We start from the raw sequence: 20,362 nt of genomic DNA, 5'->3' as shown, positions 1-20,362 counted from the left end.
AGGAAAGCATTAGGAACCACCTGTTGTAAGTCTAGGCTAAGGGGTGTTAAAGGAGAAATTACAAAACAAAGCTTTAATATGTTCTATAATCATCATGTGTGCATAACAAAAATAAACAGTTTACAACAAACCATTTATAGAAGTACAAACATCATAACTCAAGCAAATGTTCATAAAATAAGCATATGATAAATTTACATTACATGAGCACATGATATCCTGAACATACATTTAAGCAGAAGGCCATAATCCACATCATGTGTGCATAACAAAAAAAACAACAGTATAACAAAACATTTATAGATATACACACATCATAACTCAAGCACATGTTCATAAAATAAGCACATTATAAATTTACATTACATGAGCACATGATTTCCTGAACATACATTTTAGCAGAAGGCCATAATCCACATCATGTGCGCATAACAAAAAAAACAACAGTACAACAAAACATTTATAGAAATACACACATCATAACTCAAGCACATGTTCATAAAATAAGCACATTATAAATTTACATTACATGAGCACATGATATCCTGAACATACATTTTAGCAGAAGGCCATAATCCGCCTCAACTTCAATCCAGCCCAAATCTTGAAAGCATGTTTAAAATCAAACTTTTCCATTGGTGGGCTGTCTATGGACAAAATCAACAAATTCTTCTAGTTTTCAATTTTAATAGAATTTCTGAGAGATGTTGAATGTCAATTCCCTTTCTACCAAGCAAATTAACTACATTCTCATATATGCTCTCTGCATTTGCTCTTTGAAGTTCAGCCATTCCAAATTCATCAGTTTCCAAAAGTCTAACATAGGTCACTAAATTTTGCTTCACTGAAATGTCTGTGCTCTCATCGATCATGATACTGTACTTGCATGATGTCTGTATCTTCTGGAGAAGATCACTCCTCAGAACGTCTGCCATACAGTTTTGAAATTCCTACACACTGGAGCTGTGTTCATATGACGTGTGGCAGTCAACTGGAAGGTCATTGAGCTGGGTTGCACCCTGAAAATATATTAATACAAATTTGCATCCTGAAAATATAATTTATGATTTCAAGTTTATTTTGCTCAATATTTGTAGCAAACTTAAACAAAATCAAATTTTATCAATCAATTTAAAACAAATCAAATTCGTTTTAAAGATGTTTTATTTATTTTTTTACCTGCAAGACACACAATCTGTTCAGGTCTGGAACCAGCGATGATGCTAGAGTATGTTGTGCAGCAAAGTACACATTAGTCATAGCCGACACTACAGCCGCTTCACTTTTGGATATTGCTGCAGCCTGCGCATTTGTCATTGATGTTTTCATACTTCAAGCTTGTGAGGCCTCTTTGTGATCTTAAACAAGAGCATCGAATAACGCTCGGCTGCGAAAGCTTGTCAGAATATTTTTTTTAGAGGTCACAGTGACCTTGACCTTTGACCTAGTGACCCAAAATTGGGTGTGGCGTGTAGAGCTCATCAACGTGCATCTACATATGAAGTTTCAAAGTTGTAGGTGGAAGCACTTTGATTTTAGAGCCAATGTAAAGGTTTTAGCACAACGCCTACGGCGGATGGCTGACAGCGGACGACGAGCTGGCTATGACAATACCTTGGGTTTTCTCCGAAAACAGCCGAGCTAATAAATGAAAGCTTGTCAGATTTTTTTTTTTTTTTTTTTTTTAGAGGTCACAGTGACCTTGACCTTTGACCTAGTGACCCAAAAAAGGGTGTGGCGTGTAAAACTCATCAAGGTGCAGCTACATGTGAAGTTTCAAAGTTGTAGGTTGAAGCACTTTTATTTAAGAGCCAATGTTCAAAACCTTAACAAAATGTATAGGTTTTAGCATGACGCAGATGGCAGACGTCGGACGGCGCACGACGAGCTGGCTATGACAATACCTCGGGTTTTCTCCGAAAACAGCCGAGCTAATAAACAAAATTAAATATGCTAAATTTCAAAACAAAAAGCTCATTTTGAAAAGTGTCAATATATATTTATTATCAACATAATAAAATATTATTGTTATTTTTAATATATTATTAATTATATAAAAATTGTTCATGTATATTCATTTTAATATTGATTGTCATACTTTTTTATTACCTTTTGATTTTTAGTGTTTTGAAATGTTGTCTTTTATCAACATACATGTACTACACCCAAAGTGAATGAATTTGATTTTTGAAACTGTATGCATATTTTGCAATACATCGTTTTTGATTTTGCATTATAGTCTAACCACTGGAATTCCGAAAGTCAAACATCTTTGAATGATCTATTATCAGATTTGATTTTTTTTAGACCGTGTCTTTAGATTCGTCAGAGTCCAAAGGACCCTTATTGCCTATGGTCGCCATAATGGCAGTCGCAATTTCCGACACTTTCGCCGAAAATGTCAAGGGTTTTAGACACGTTCATCTATGGTCCTTCAAAATTGTAACACATTTAGCCTTTAATCATTACAAACATTACAAACTTCTCGAAATTAAAATCAATTATCAACTTCTTTACTTATGTTCATTGTGTGACTAAGTTGATAATTCGCTAACGGCTTTTACTCAAATTGATTGAAATTGGCAGCAATCTTTAATCAGATGTAATTGTTTATTTAAGCGGATAAGATGTACTATTACACCATTGTTTTGTTATCACACCAGTCATTTTCCTTTGTCTCGATGACCGGTTCTGACCGGTGTTAATGCTGACTGCGTATCAATTTATTGGGTCAATAACATGGCAATGTATTGAAGCACAGTCTACAGCTGCAAGAGTTTATTATCTGGGACGGCATTTGTCAGGAAAAAAATCGTTATATTTTTATTTGCTTTATTTGCTAAATTTTCGCCATTGGCGAATCTGGCGAACGGCAGCGGGAGCCCTGTCACGATTTAAAATCAGTTATTATCAGGATAAACATTCTGATCATATTTCATTAAGATCAGATGAAAACTATGACCTCTATTGTCTACACAAGGTTTTTCTATTATTTGACCTAATGACCTAGTTTTTGACCCCAGATGACCCAAATACAATCCCAACCCAGATTTCATCAAGATAAATATTCTGACCAAATTCATAAAGATTGGATGAAAACTGTGACCTCTATTGTCTACACAAGATTTTTCTATTATTTGACCTAGTGACCTAGTTTTTGACCCCAGATGACCCAAATACAATCCCAACCCAGATTTCATCAAGATAAACATTCTGACCAAATTTCATAAAGATTGAATGAAAACTGTGACCTCTCTCGTCTACACAAGGCTTTCACAAGGTTTTTCTATTATTTGACCTTCCGTAGTTTTTGACCCCAGATGACCCAACTACAATCCCAACCCAGATTTCATCAAGATAAACATTCTGACCAAATTTCATAAAGATTGGATGAAAACTGTGACCTCTATTGTCTACACAAGGTTTTTCTATTATTTGACCTAGTGACCTAGTTTTTGACCCCAGATGACCCAAATACAATCCCAACCCAGATTTCATCAAGATAAACATTCTGACCAAATTTCATAAAGATTGGATGAAAACTGTGACCTCTACTGTCTACACAAACAAATTGTTGACGGACACACACACACGTACGCACGCACGCACGCACAACGGACGCCCGACATCACACGGTCACATAAGCTCACCATGTCAATTCGTGACAGGTGAGCTAAAAATGGTGATGAAGATTATGATTGTGATAAAAGGGATGATGATGAATACATAATATAAATTAATCCATCAAAAATGATCAATTACAAAAACACTTTGTTCCAATAGTCAAAAGACGTCTCTATAATTAAAACTCCAATATTGAATAATTAATTAGCAAAAAAACAGGGTTTTTTTCTAGCCATTTTGGGAATAGGAGTCTGGTAGATTTGGGATTATTGTAATCAATAAAATTGCAAATTTGGGAATATTTTATTGCAAAAAAATGAACCATATTAATTAATTTTTTTAATCAACAAATATTTACACATCAGGCCTTTTCCTGGCCATTTTGGAAAGAAAAAGATCATATGAATTATAGTTATATACTTTGTTAGATGTTTGTTAAATAAAATTGCAATATAATAAATATAACAAAACCTTTTTCCACACAAAAAAAATATATAAAAAAACAAGGAACAAAATTGTCACAAAACCAGGTTTTCATTGTGAAAAAATAATCTGATAAAGGGAGAAAACTCAAACTGAACTTTTGAAATGAACAAACAAAATTAACCCCCTTTGTAAGTTTGTTTTAAAAAAAAATCTATTTTTAGTCGTGGCGACCTTGACATTGGAGATATTGACGTGATTCTTTCGTGCGACACACCGTCCCATGATGGTGAACAAATGTGCCAAATGATTTTAAAATCTCACAATGAATGACATAGTTATGGCCAGGACAAGCTCATTTATGGCCATTTTTGACCTTTGAACTCAAAGTGTGACCTTGACCTTGGAGATATCGACGTAATTATTTCGCGCGACACACCGTCCAATGATGGTGAACAAATGTGCCAAATGATTTTAAAATCTGACAATGAACGCCATAGTTATAGCCCGGACAAGCTAATGTTCCGCCAGCCCCCCAGCCAGCCCGCCAGCCAGCCCGCCCGCATTCGCCAATCTAATAACCAGTTTTTACCTTCGGAAAACCTGGTTAAAAATGAAAATTGGGATTAAAAAAACAAAAATCGGTTTGGGATCAGGTCCGTTTTATGGTCTTTTTTTTACTAAGCAGAAAAAACCCTGTTGTGAGATGATACTTACCAGGACTTCAATCTTATTATGGAGTGACTGAAGATTCTTCTCATTTAATGCATGCTGGAAAGAAAATGAGAGAAATTAGAAATATCACTTAACCCTTTGCATGCTGGGAAATTTGTCGTCTGCTAAAATGTCGTCTGTTGAATTCCTAAAATTAGCATTTTCTTCAATTTTTTTTCAAAGAATACTATCAGAATAGCAAACAGTTTGGATCCAGATGAGACGCCACGTTCTGTGGCGTCTCATCTGGATCCAAACTGTTTGCAAAGGCCTTTAAAATTCAGCTCCAGCGCTTTAAGGGTTAAATTATTAAAGTTCAGAGACAGAATCAAACATTTTAGCCATGTTTGCTCACATTCATTATTTTGACAGTTGTTGTTCTAAGAAACTCACAAATCCTAAGGGACATTGTTATTTGTTAAGTTCGCACCATCTTATTTGTGGCCCTAAGGTTTATTACTTTCTGTTGAATGTTTTATCACTGCGGGGAATCACGTGATCACAAAAGTACATCGTACGCACAGAATGGCGGAAAAAGCTCTCGCTTAATGACGAAAATCAAAGTATTCTCATATTTTATAAGATCTAAATTAATGATAACTATGCGCAAAGTACCCGCTTAGTCTCCTTATGTACTCTGGTAATTGTCGTTTTTCTTAGATTTCTGTAGTTTTCTCAAACATTCAGACACAATAAACAATGAAAATTGTACATCTTCTTAACATACTTTATTTTGAAGCGTTTGCTATTCGAGATGACAAACAAACAAATAAATACAACAGTTTTTGCTTTCTAACATGCTTGGAATATTTTGTACAAGGTTTTCCACGTTGTTTGAGCTTTTTTGGATCTGTGGCGAGTAATTTGGAAAATAGTACATCGTCTGAACGTTTTTTGTTTGTACATCGTCTGAATGATTTTGAGTACATCATCTGAACTGCTTCTGTTTGTACTTTTAATGCGATGTTTATCATAATAAAATTGTAATAACATCTGTGATCAGCCAATAACTTTATTTATAACGCTAGTATTCTTTTAATTTTACTACAAATATCAATAGGCAAACAAATCCTTCATGCCCATCTGTGAATGTGTGTTTATTCAATGTGTTAAAAATGTATTTGCTGTTATATTGTCAACTGTATGCTTATATATTTAAATTTCAGAACTGAGATCAGATTGCACTACACAAGGTCCAAGAAGAGTTTACCATGTATGCCAACAGCAAATCGATTACGGTAATGTTCTCTCTACATATCGATGGGCAAATAAATTAAGCCCTCAATATGAAGTGGACAAATTACACTGGATTGCTTTTGATTGTTTCATAGTGAGAAATAGACAACAGTGAACGGAATGTAACAAGCTTCAGTAAGGGCAATTTTATAACTGCACTACCATGACCACGAATATTTGTGCTTAGGTACAGCTGGCTTAGTTTGGAAACGTCACCCGGGCGCAAATCTCTGTGCAAGACTATTATCCAGGGCACAATATAGGGAGGTCGACCCCGAGGCCGTCAGAAGAAAAGCTGGATGGATAATGTAAGAGTGGACATCCCTTTCTATGGATAAATTACTCTAAGCAGCACACAACAGACCTGACTGGAGAAGGATTTCTGTATTGTTGCCCCTCATTCCCCCAAACAGCCGAACCGGTCAAGGGATTGATGAGAAAATTATCACCGTGATATGACTTTAATAAATCTTGAGAATGACTGTGATTAAAAATTTATTTAATCTAACAGTCATATATATGAATTTGTGAACATGCCAATCTATGTACTGTATATGAGCATAATCTTTACCTCTCTGCCTATGACATAACCAATACAAAGCACTGGAAATTTAGTTTAGTGCAAATACAAATTACATTTGTTACATAAAACATATAACGTTCAGTTTCTTATTTTTTGCTCACCTGAGCAAAAGGTGCTCAAGGTGTGCTTTTAGCATCACCATTGTCCTTAATGCGTCGTCAACATTTTTCCTTGGTAGCACTCTATAGGTAACATTTATTGCTTGATTGTCATGAAACTTGGTAAGAAAAGTTGTCCCAGTGAAATCTTTGTCGTGTTAAAAACTTGGTCACACCAGGTCAAAACCTAGGTCACTTGGTCAAAATAAAGAAAAATATTGTTAACACTAGAATTCACATTTATCGTTCAATCTTCTTGAAACATGGTCACAACGTATGTCTTAATGATATATCAGCTTTCTTTGAAAATGGTTCAGGTTCGTTGAAAAAGATGGCCGCCAGGGGGGGCATATTTACTCACATGGCTATAGTAAAACCTTTTTTACACTCTAGAAGTCACATTTATACTTCAATCTTCATGAAACTTGGTCCAAACATTTGTTGTTATGATACATCAGCTTCATTCGAAAATTGTTACGGTCCGTTGAAAAACATGGCCACTAGGAAGCGGGGCAGTTTACCGTGTATGGCTATAGCAAAACCTTGTTAACACTATCGTTTATAAAAAAAAATATTGCTGCACTGATGTTGTCTATTGGAACTTATATCTGACAATGAAGAAAATACACAAAACACTAGTTGTAATGCATAAAATGCTGAAGTGTACAAATGCATAATTTCAACATTGCGCTAGGCTATCAACAGCAGTATATTCTGATAGGAAGACATTCATGTACCGTGTATAATAGATATAAAATAGATAATAAATATAAAAGTCCTCAAAATGCTTTAATCCAGTAGATTTCTCTTGAAGCATCATAACTTTTGTAAAGTGCATTTGCTGTTTTTTGCTAATGTATTATATCTTCCCTCCCCCCCCCCATCAAATTGGGCACATGTCCGGTAGGAAGTTATTTTATCAGTTATTTAGCTTCAATAATTATAGGTTATTAGACGTTTCACTGTACAATACGGAGATATATTTGGACGAGCACACAATTTGACGTCATATTGGACGAGCCTTTAGGCGAGTCCAATATGACTTCAAACTGTGTGCGAGTCCAAATATATCACGTATTGTACAGTTTAAACGTCTAATAAGCTTTTTATTCTATATCCCTTTTTTCTGCCTTTGTTTCATTTTAATTTTGATTTTAAAATTTCTTTAATTGCATCTATGCTATTTTCAAGACAAGCGCCCGTGTGAGTCGATTATAGTTCATTCGGATACTTTTTCTCGGTAACGGCTTTTATTGTTATAAAACAATTGCTTAGTGCACATGTACTCAACTGTTAATTATGGAAAATATACAGACTTTTTGGATCCAATACCGGAATATATTGGACGGCCACGTGGTACATATGAAGAATGCCGATTGGATGAATTTATTGGATATAGAAAAAAATATTTTATTTCCTGCGTGTGGCTATTCTGACCCCAGTCAAGATTAAATAACACATACATGTATTCGAGGGCCTCTATATGATGTTGCATATAAAATATAACACTAAGTCATAATGACTTCTTTATTAACATTAAACTTTATTTCATGACATAACATTAACATAATTTGTATTTGGCATAAAATAGCACAAAGCATTCTTAAAGCATTCGGAAAGTCTATTACAATTCATAAAATTGGTACTAAAAGGAGGTGGTAGAATCTGATAAGAGTTAATACTTGAGATGTAGATATACAACTATTGCATATCTTAGATACATTAGTACAAACTATTTTACGAAAATGTATCACGTTAAATTGTCTGCTTGTGTTGTAGTAGTCTCATAGCTTTGAGATTCACACGATATCGATTCCACTTAACTGTTTGCTTTTCGTTTTGACTGATCCATTGTTAATGTTACGAAGAAAATCTGATTCAGTAGCGTCATGAATGCCACAGCATATTTTTTTAAAGATGACTGCTGCTCAAAAAGAGCCCTTGCAGAAATGCTTTTATTTGCTCGCTTTTTGGCTGGAGATACTTTATACAATGGTGAACGAAATGGTGACTTAATGGGCGTTAGCACAGGTGTAATTTGTTACAGACAAACTCCAGTGTGACATGCAGTTGACGAAATGCATTTTGGTGTAACTAATCGTATTGTTTGCGATGTTTTCAAGCGCTTTCTCTTCAAGCGATAAAGCGATAGACTTGACTTTTGGCGCATTCTGAAATAACAAAACAGCTATATATAACAGACATCTAATTATACCAATTTATTTTATGACATCAATATTTTATCTTCACAAAAATAATTATATATCGATTACCACATATATGTAATTCAGACTAACATTTACATTTAATATTATATACTACATAATAATATATTATTGAAGCTTGGCAAAATCACCGCAAGCTCAGAGCTGCCACTGTTTCGAGTCCAGCATTATATTTTTAATAAGTTCTCACATGCGCCAAGTATTTAAAAAGAAATGTCACATGCGCCAAGTATGTAAAAAGAAATGTTAAGTTCAGTTTAGTTTTAGTGCAAACTACATTTGGTCTTTTTAAATATAAATATGTGAAAAGCCAAGGATCTTTCGTCCAAATGACATGCCTCCTATTACATTATTTTCATGCTTTTATATATATAAATAACAACCTTTTTCGAGTGTGACTTGTATTTAATTTAATTTAATAAATTTAAACACTATGTAAACATGTAAAAATAACTCAGGATTTTGTGTTTTCTGATCATAGAACGGAACGTCATTTGGACGAAAAATCGCTTGGCTGATCACAGATGTTATTACAATTTTATTATGATAAACATCGCATTAAAAGTAAAAACAGAAGCAGTTCAGATGATGTACTCAAAACCGTTCAGACGATGTACTCAAACAAAAAACGTTCAGACGATGTACTATTTTCCAAATTACTCACCACAGATCTAAAAAAGCTTAAACAACGTGGAAAACCTTGTACGAAATATTCTAAGCATGTTAGAAAGCAAAAACTGTTGTATTTATTTGTTTGTTTGTCATCTTGAATAGCAAACGCATCAAAATAAAGTATGTTCAGACGATGTACAATTTTCATTGTTTATTGTGTCTGAATGTTTGAGAAAACTACAGAAATCTAAGAAAAACGACAATTTCCAGAGTACATAAGGAGACTAAGCGGGTACTTTTGGCATAGTTATCATTGATTTAGATATTATAAAATATGAGAATACCTTGATTTTCGTCATTAAGCGAGAGCTTTTTCCGCCATTTTGTGCGTACGATGTACTTTTGTGATCACGTGATTCCCCGCAGTGTTTATGTTCAGAATGTGTTTATACAAAGCATTCTGCAATTTACTGAAATACCTAAATGTAAGCTATTATAAAATTACACAACAATCAAGCAATACTTCAGTTTGCGTATTCAGGATCTTTTAAAAAGACATCAAGTACTGGTTCTACCCGGGAAAGGGACAGTGAGAGTGTTTCAATAAGCCTCCATTGATGCAATTATGCTTAACTAAACAGGAATAAACAAATAAAACAAAAAATTAAACTATTTGAGACCTGCTCAGGGAAAACGGGGCTTAATGCATGTGCATAAAAAGTTGTCACAGATTAGCCTGTGCATTATGCTAGGGTACAGGACAACACTTTTCACATTTATGTTTTTTTTTGTTTAAAGGAAGTTAGAAATCCTGTCTAGGCGGAAAATGTTGTCCCTGATTAGCCTGGGGACGATTGCACTTTACCGGTACGTAAAAAATAATGGAAAAGTTATACGTATAATTAAATCGTTGCTAAGTCACAACATCTAACACAACACCTAATAATCCTTCTTATCCTATACATTTCCTTAGTATCGGGTGGCTACCGCCCCCAAACCCCCGCTTTGTCGATAGTGGTAAACAACTGCATACCGGTTAAAAGCAATCTAGCATTAGCCTGAGCGGACTGCACAGGCTAATCTGGGAAGACACTTTACTCACATGCATTAAGGCCAGTTTTCTCAGAATGAGGTGCCCAATTAATCAAACTATATTGAGCTTACAGCCTCTGTTGCTCGACTCCTCTCAAGGTTGATGTCCAATTTCACTTGGCCTTCAAGCCTCTTGATCGTATCAGTTAGTTTTCCCTCTAATTGCTTGATATGAATGCCTTGTTTCTGGAAACGACACAAATGCCTTTGTTTGATGATAATGATTTGTTGTCGTTTTCAGAAGAATTTCAGTTATATAACAGCTGTCACAATGATTTTTGTTGTTGTTGAAATCTATTAAAGTATTTGGACTTTTATCATCGGCCAAAAAAAATCATATTTCAAACAATGTCAATAAAAATAAGAGCACCGCATAACGGGTGCCATGCTCAGCTGCAGTTGCAGCTGTGAATAAATGAAAGCTTGTCAGATTTTTTTTTTTTTGGAGGTCACAGTGACCTTGACCTTTGACCTAGTGACCCAAAAATGGGTGTGGCATGTAGAACTCATCAAGGTGCAGCTACATATGAAGTTTCAAAGTTGTAGGTTTAAGCACTTTGATTTGAGAGCCAATGTTCAAAACCTTAACAAAATGTTAAGGTTTTAGCACGACGCGAATGGCGGACGTCGGACGTCAGACGCTGGACGTCGAGCTGGCTATAACAATACCTTGGGTTTTCTCCGAAAACAGCCAAGCTAATAATAATTACAGAACAAAATTAAAGATAATTATCAAGTTGATTGCAAAAAGAAAGTAGCACTTTTTATCATACTGCTACATTGCTATCTGTCTTGTATAATGTTGCCTGATATATTTCGTTATATCTGTTCAACAGGAAGTTGTTGTATCAGTAGATGTTTGGAGATTGGTCATATTGCTCGGGATGAGATATAAAGTCATCAGTTTTAGTAAAATAAAATAAAATTTTACAAAAGAAAAAAGATGATTCCAAGATGTAATAAATTTTTGACGCAAAAAATAACACAAACAGGAAAATAAATATTTTTCAAATATAAGGCGCAAGTGCTCATTATGTCATTATTAACAGGTCAAACGTCAAAAATCATATTCATGTCTGCTAAAAATTTACCATTTTACTGATTTGTTTTATTATTTCTTTTAAAATGGGGACGTAGAGATATGATAAACATAAAAGCAGGTTACCGCCCGATCTTTATGTAATATATCATGCTTGGCACGAATAAAATGATAAACATAAAGCAGGTTACCGCCCGATCTTTATGTAATATATCATGCTTGGCACGAATAAAATAATGGAAAGGCTATTCTAAGACTTGCCTGATATATTACATAAAGATCGGGAAGTAACCTGCCTTGCCTGATATATTACATAAAGATCGGGAAGTAACCTGCCTTGCCTGATATATTACATAAAGATCGGGAAGTAACCTGCCTTGCCTGATATATTACATAAAGATCGGGAAGTAACCTGCCTTGCCTGATATATTACATAAAGATCGGGAAGTAACCTGCCTTGCCTGATATATTACATAAAGATCGGGAAGTAACCTGCCTTGCCTGATATATTACAAAAAGATCGGGAAGTAACCTGCCTTGCCTGATATATTACATAAAGATCGGGAAGTAACCTGCCTTGCCTGATATATTACAAAAAGATCAGGAAGTAACCTGCCTTGCCTGATATATTACATAAAGATCGGGAAGTAACCTGCCTTGCCTGATATATTACATAAAGATCGGGAAGTAACCTGCCTTGCCTGATATATTACATAAAGATCGGGAAGTAACCTGCCTTGCCTGATATATTACAAAAAGATCAGGAAGTAACCTGCCTTGCCTGATATATTACATAAAGATCGGGAAGTAACCTGTTAATGTCCATGTATTAATTGTGATACATACTTCCGTCTCATTACAATACAAACTTCTGTCTCATTTCTGTCTCATTTTGGTACTTACTTCTGTCTCATTTCGATACTTACTTCTGTCTCATTTTGGTACTTACTTCTGTCTCATTTCGATACACACTTCTGTCTTATTTCTATACATACTTCTATCTCAGTTCGATACATGTACATACTTCTATCTCATTTCGATACATACTTCTGTATCATTTCGATACATACTTCTTTCTAATTTCAACTCTTACTTCTGTCTCATTTCTATACACACTTCTGTCTTATTTTGATACTTTCTGCTGTCTCATTTCTATACATACATCTGTCTCATTTCGATACTTACTTCTGTCTCATTTTGATACTTACTTCTATTTCATTTCTATTCATTACTACATATTTCCATACATACCTCTGTCTCATTACTACGTATTTCCATACATACCTCTGTCTCATTACTTCGTATTTCCATACATACCTCTGTCTCATTGCGTATCATGGTAAATTCACTCTTCTCCAGGATGATCATATCTTTCTGTACTGCGCTGATCTGGGCTAGCAGCTGCTGAGATTTGATTTCCTTAGGAAAAAGGAAACATGATATCCACATTTAAAAATAAAAATATAAAAATATATAAATTATTAAAAATAAAATGAGTTAACATATCTCATCTAAACTGCTATAGAAGGTAGAAGTGGAGTGACCATTGGGTGCAGGTGTCCATGAAGGATTTGTCACTCATTGTTAATGTAATTGTTGTCAATCTTAACACCACCCATTGTACCCCATTCATAACGAATTTAAAAGGATGTCAAAAATGACACTTAAATAGCATCCACAAAAATCTGCAGAAAATGTTCATCCTTGCTTTTATATTGATTTTGGCAAAAAAATAATATTTTGGGAAAAATAAATTGACAAAACAGAGAAAGTGTAAACTTGAACTTTAGCGATCATAGTATTGTTTTTAAGAAATTTTCTTGAGGAAAGGAACTATAATATGTATCGAATAAAGAAGTCAAACAGGCACTGGTAATACATTAAATCAATGCTGATTTTTAGAATAGTTCAACTTGAAAAAACTTATGTATGCTGCAAAACAATATGCTTAAGCTTCAAATTATGTGTGTACTGTTATAGCCTTTCTTACATCTATATAGTACAAAATGTAAAGACACAGGCATTTTTCTTCTTAACTACCTTAATGCTTTGTAAGTCAATGACTTCTATTATATCGATAACTTAAAATGAGTTGCATATGCAGTCTGTTCATCTCTGACTGCATTATATTATTGTGATATTTTCCATATTTTGTATGAATTTGCAGTCTTAAAATAAAAGCAGTTGGAAATAAAACAAATAAAATCACTGCTTACTAGTCCAGACTTTGTGACCATCATCTTCCCCTGGGAGTCTATGGAGGCTCTTACAACATCAAACACAACCTCTGTTAGGGCCTCCGCCTCATGGTCAGTAAACCCTGTGCAACATATAAGCTTTGTTTTGGGACAATTGGGCTTAATGCATGTGTGTAAAGTGGTGTCCCAGATTAGCCTGTGCAGTATACACAAGCTTATCAGGGATGCTGATTTACAGTTTATGGTATTTTTTGTTCAAATGATGTCTCTCCTACACAAAAATCCTGTGTATGTGGAAAGTGTCATCACAGATCTGCCAACGCATATTGCACAGGCTAATCTGGGAAACACTTAATGCACATGTATTAAGACACGTTGAATGGGGCTCAAATGACACACCTAGTAATTTTCCTTTAGGTGCAATTCCCTTACTTAGAATGAATATACATGTATGGGCCATGCTCTGTGAACAGAGGGTTTACTGCATGTCAGGGAAGACACTTTCCATTTAAACTGGATTTTTGCTAAAAAGAGACTTTCTTTTAACGAAAAATACCATAAAAGCAGAAAATGTTGTCACTGATTATCTTATGCGGACTGCACAGGCTAATCTTTGATGACACTTTATGCACATTAATTAAACCACCTTTCACAAAGCACAGTCCATATCTTTCCTCTGAAAAAACTTTCAGATAATGTGTCAAAGAAGACGCTCACGTAAAATAGCAAGGAACAAAATTACTCTGAGCAGATTGGGTTCACAAGGTTTACGATAGCCAGAGGAAAAACGTCTGCCAAATTTGTCACGGGAGCAGGACGGGTAACTCTGGGGATAAATATTTAGACCAAACGTTCTGAGCAAGTTTCGAAATATTTTTCTTCTAGAGTGTTCACACATATTTTCTTTAATTTGACCTAGTGACCTATTTTTTTCATCCCACATGACACAGTTCCTAATGGTCAAGATATCATTTGGATAAACGTTGACAAGGTTCATGAAGATTGAACAAAATACTTGGCCTCTAGAGTGATTGAAAGATTTTTCTTTAATTTGACCTAGTGACCTAGCTTTTTAACGCATGTGACCCAGCATCAAACTTGGCCAATATATCATGATGACAAATGTTCATGAGGAGTGGGGAAGTAAGAATACAACACGCGATAGACCTAGGACAAAATGCATTGTTGTGCTCACATTAGCTAAAATATTAGGTAATATAAAATTATTTGGATTATTGAGATTTCAAAGTCATGGCATTTAACAGAATGCAAAAAACATAGCAATTGGTTCAACATTTCCAACTCAACCTTTAAATTATTAGCCTAAAAGTGAGCTGAATGTAGATTCTTTCCTTAACAAAGATTAACTATTTAATATTTGTTCTTTATTCAGTGAGTCCACTTACCAGCTTGTTTGAACTTCTTGCAAATGGACAATGTGTCGATGCTGACGCCAGACAGATTCTGTGATGGTTTCACAACAGGTGTCCCAACTGAGTCTTGCACGCTTTCCATTGTTTGACACATACATCGTCTGGGTAATTCTGCAAGAAACCAAACAATTATCGCTTACAATAACAGAAATAAATGGATCTTAGTGAATTTACTTAACAGACATTGTTAATATATTTTGGTATATTTGAAACATGTTATTTGATGCGCTTAACAAATTTTATACATGTACCTTGTTTCAATGCAAAGTCAACTTTCTTTTTTTGATCTTTGACATTTTTGTCATTTTGAAAAAGGTTGATCATATTGTCCAAATAAAAAATTAACTTGCACAAGAGAATCAATATAGTTTGCATATTTCCATGTTCATGTTTAAAACCTAGAAACAAAAGAGTGTCAAAAATGAAGTATGTAAATGCAGTTTAAAAAAAAATGTTCACAAACTACATTGCGCAAAATTTAAAGTTGATATCTTGAGCCGTTTTTTGAAAAAATAATAATGATAAAGTGTTGAGTATTCATACAACACAGACATGAAATATTTGATAGGTTCCAGTTTATTACGACAGATTCTGTAAGATGTTAATATGCAGTAATTTGTAGATTTAAATTGATTTCTTGTTCAATGTTGGTTTCTTTCACACCTTAATATCAGTGGAGTCTATGCAGTGTTTTTTTATACCATTTTGGGAAGTGGATTGGGAAATATCGCGTACTTTTGTCTGCCATTGGGACATTTATGTTGTTTATTTTATGATTACATAAACTTAAAAATTGACTGTAAAAGTGATTTCAGTATATTTTCTATGGTCCAACTAATAGAGCTGGATTTGGAGATAATTGAGAATTATAAAAATAAATATTCTTGTTTCAGTTTGGAAACCTTCAAATCGGAATTTTTAGGTCCCATTTGTGAAAAATGTATAGTTTTTTCCATTGGGAATGGGTCCCACTACTGGACCCAAATTTTAACGAAAAAAACAACACCCCTATGTGATTTTAACAAATGAGCCAATACATTTTCACAACTGTGAAAAATTACTATTTTCTGTTAACAATCAAACAGCATCTTTGAGATGTCCGCAATCATGTTTGTGTCGACATAATTTTCCCCTGGCGTTTTTTTCTTCATTTTTTTGTGATCCCAACATTAAGCTCAGAAACCATTTCTGTGTGATTCTTGTGTGAGAAATAAGACACAGGGTACGAATATTTTTAAATGAATATTCTGACCAGTATTTGGGATTTCATATCTGCATGGAGAACAATAATATTATTATTCAAAGATAATTTTTTCTTATTCCGTAGAGCATTTTAAGACATCAGTTTTTTTTGCTGGAATAAAACTCGAGTACAGTGTTAATTCGCCGGGTTCATTTTATTATATTATTTCGTACCGAGGGTACATTTAAGTATACTTAAGAGTATCGGAGTACATTTTATGATTTACATGTAAGTAGAATGCAAGCTGACAATGACCAATTGAGCCTTAATAAATGCTTCCATTCATAACAATGTACCATTTCACTGTTGACTATTAAATAACTAATAATGATATAGAATTATTGTATTGATATAAATTAAACCTTTTACTGCTTCAACTACCATCTTACTTATAGGCCTTTGTTGAAATATTGTTGTTTTATGTTTCTGTGGTAAAATTTTGGGCCGACTTTTGGTCGAATTACCAATCTCAAAAACTTTAAATGTACATGTACATATTTTCCCAAATTACTGCCTTAAATTCTCAATTGAGGTAACAACAAAAATAAAAATAAATTTCAACACTTACTTAATTTCCATATCCGGCTTTGTAAGTTTAACCTTACTAAATAAAATATTAAAAACACTGTTAGTGATGAATATTATTCATCAAACCATCCATATCAACGCATGTGTATTCGTCATTATAGGTTTGTTCATAATGGACATAAAAAAATAAATTAAATCAGCAAAAAATGTTGTATCTGAAAACAACAATCCGAAAAATGTACATGTCTTGCACATGAATTAAAATATGCAGGCTTCCTGAAAAGGCCGGACCGCCGGTCTTGTCCGGCAAAATTCTTTACGGTCGGGCGAAGTTTCTAATATCGCCGGTCCTTGTCACAGGCCAAAAAAATAATGACTAAATACTGAAAAGTCTAAAACTTTCCAAAAGAACGAAAACACCACATTAGAATCATTCTTTTCGTGAATTTCAAGCCTTTTTGTCATTAAGAACACTAACACGTCACTAATTCTTAAGAGTGCTCTCCCTTTGAAATGTTGTTATTTCGAAAACGTCAATTTCAATGGTCCGACATATTACCATCTATCCAATTACAATGGTTGTAACAAAAAACTACAAATGAAAAACGTATGTCGTTGCTAAAGTTCTTCAATGGCAACACCAATCGTGTTATGTTATTTTGTTTTGAGTCTGATTGAATTTAAAGCTCTTGTCCATCATACACAGTAATCACTTGAACGAATTTCCCGTACCCCTCCCCCCCATTTCAAAAACATATCTAATAAGATTTTTATTCATCTCAAAATCGACCCTAGTCGGCTGAAATCCGGATTTCCGGAATAATCCGGAAAATTGACACCCCTGTTATTAGTCCACAGGGCTTGACACTAACTTTTTTTACCTACTGTCCCAAAGGACCACCAGCTTTTAGAAATTACTGGTCCTGCAAGATATTAAGTGGTCCAACAATTTTTGTATGTTATTTTACCTAAATTTCAAGCTTCTCTTCATTAGTTTTAGGTTTTTTAGGCAGAGTTTCAACCAACCCCGGAATGAAATTCCACATTGTTATAACTTGTAATCTTGAAAATACGCACGTTTAATTACTTTCCGGCAATATCAAAACATTATTCGGCGCCCTCCAGTGTAAATTCGCACGGTAAATAAAGTATCTTCTGATGGTACTAAGATCGATAAAATGCTGATTATTGCTGCTTTTTCAAAATAATAAATACCATTTTGTTTATTTCTCGATCCAAACGCTTTGAATGTTATGTTAATTTGTGTATCGATCACGGCAAAGTCCAGAGACATTTGTGGAACGCAAATCGATTTTTTGATCCAACAACAGGTTTTTGTTATCCGGGCATCTAGAAAAATTGGAATTTTCTATATGTTGCTATTTTTATCCCGGTCTCGAGTCGGCCCATAAAACAATGATGAAATTATCGGTTTATTATGAACATATAAAGTTGTTTTATTGATTAAAACGGCTTTCCACCAGTATTTCACAACAAGCTGGCCAGGATTTTTAACTGGTCCGACAGATCAACCAATTTCTAGTTTCACTGGTCCTCCCTATTTTTTACTGACCCCGGGTCAACGGACCACCGTTAGTGTCGAGCCCTGAGTCCATATAAACGGACTCCCAGAACCTTTGATAATTTTTGCTATGGCGGCTCTGGCAGTCTATATGCATCCCTTCATAAACATGGGTGCAGTTCAGCGCAGTGAATCCGTGCGCTTCACTAAACAGATTTACAGACGTCGTTCGAGACAAATTGAGGAAAATAATGAATGACCTTCATTACCATGTTAAATTTACCTGAATGGAAACCTACGGATGTTATCCTTTGCATGCATCTGTTAAAACACGACGATGTTTCAACACACTTTTCTCACTGACATTGTTTAATATGTTTAAATTTGAAACAGTGTATTCTGTATCGAAAACCACATCGCTATTGACTTTTTGGCTCCAAGACATAACACAACGTACAAAATATTGGTGTAATGCGACCTGACTTATATTGGGTCAATTTTCCAATATGGCCAATACAGCGTACAAAACAAAACCTTAGTCAATACAAATCAATCATTTCTTGCTTTAATGGTACCATTTGGATGAGTTTGTGGTTTAGATAAGTTATTTTTAAAAAGCTCTTGCCGTTTCAGTGTTCATTAACCTTTGAATTGTTGATAACATTTTGTACCAATGGACAAGAGAGAGGGCATTGCAACTCTCAGCCTAAGCTGAGAGTTGAATTATTGCAACTACCCTGTAATCACAATTATGAAAGAATTTGCTAGCAAATAAAAAACAAATTTTCTTATATAAGTTAAAACGACACGATTTTTCCCAATCAAAAGGGACCCAGCCTCATTCCAAAAATGTTGAAGAAAAACACACTGACGCAACACATCCAAATAGTTCTGTCCGAATTATACAGAGATTAAACAAAAACTAAAAACCGTAGTTTACCCAGAACGTGTTTATAAACTGGTAAAGATCTTCCCACATGTCGCAGCATGATCGTGTGATCCGCTAATACTGTAAGTTGTTCGTAATTTATAAACCTTTAAATATGGTAAAAATGTTGCTTTTTTTGTTATCATATATGCATATTAGTTTGTTTTGTGATTGTTGTTGTTGTTTTTGTTGTAAAAGGTTACAACATACCAGTTTACATTGAGATGGCGAAAAACAGTTTACGTCAGTTGGCATGGTTTATGGTACACATGCATTTCAATTATGAATGTTATATTATTTTGGATTAACCTCGGACGGACGGTAGAACGAACGAACGAACGGATTGGGTAATCGCTATAGGTCTCCCGGAATTTATAGATGCTTCGGTAAACAAATCTAAAAATCATATGAAATAACAATAGACACCAATCATATTATACATTTTCTTTGCTTTTTCCCAATATATCATCAACGTTGCAATAAATAAAGCGCACATCAAGTTGTGAAAATGGTATTGGTTAACATTAATAAAATTTAAATAAGTATAAGGTTAATTATGAACCCCATGTACACTAACAATAAATGGTGCAACAAGGACTGCATGTACAGCAAGTTGTTATCTTTTCAATTTTTTTCTACTCACAACAATTTCGAGAGCAATGAAAGCAATGGGGTTTATACGCCCATCATCTAACGTGGACTCCAATCAACATTCATGCCTTCCTGCAATTAACGGTAACTTACTAGACTTACGAACAGCTCGGACCGTTTTTGAGATATCTCCAGATATTAATTTATTTTACTGGCATTTATTCATATCATTTCCAATGTGATCTTGTTATATGGAAAAACCCGAACACTAGA

General features: G+C 34.4%; 3 protein-coding genes across 7 annotated transcripts in view; 2 read left to right on the top strand and 1 right to left on the bottom strand.

Moving 5' to 3' along the window:
- Positions 1–19,681, bottom strand: part of LOC127845729 (mitochondrial calcium uniporter regulator 1-like) — a 276,089-nt gene extending 256,408 nt beyond the window's left edge. For all 3 annotated transcript variants that reach the window (XR_008033347.1, XR_008033346.1, XM_052376837.1), the window contains exons 1-6: positions 19,511–19,681; positions 15,251–15,388; positions 13,863–13,966; positions 12,964–13,065; positions 10,680–10,793; positions 4,765–4,818 (exon numbers count right to left, since the gene is read on the bottom strand). Coding sequence is in view for 1 of the 3 variants with exons in the window: in XM_052376837.1 (XP_052232797.1) it covers positions 4,765–4,818; positions 10,680–10,793; positions 12,964–13,065; positions 13,863–13,966; positions 15,251–15,388; positions 19,511–19,559 (561 nt within the window). In the remaining 2 variants the exon portion in view is untranslated. The remainder of the gene's footprint in view (positions 1–4,764; positions 4,819–10,679; positions 10,794–12,963; positions 13,066–13,862; positions 13,967–15,250; positions 15,389–19,510) is intronic.
- The window catches only part of LOC127845724 (uncharacterized), a 265,031-nt gene that overhangs the window by 142,053 nt on the left and 102,616 nt on the right, over positions 1–20,362 (top strand). The window lies entirely within an intron of this gene.
- LOC127845726 (uncharacterized) overlaps positions 1–20,362 on the top strand; it is a 251,690-nt gene that overhangs the window by 191,402 nt on the left and 39,926 nt on the right. The gene's annotated exons all lie outside the window — the stretch shown is intronic.

This window comes from Dreissena polymorpha, chromosome 9, assembly GCF_020536995.1.
Source record: "Dreissena polymorpha isolate Duluth1 chromosome 9, UMN_Dpol_1.0, whole genome shotgun sequence".
NCBI classification, from domain to species: Eukaryota; Metazoa; Mollusca; class Bivalvia; order Myida; family Dreissenidae; genus Dreissena; species Dreissena polymorpha.
This window is presented reverse-complemented; position numbering and strand designations above follow the sequence as displayed.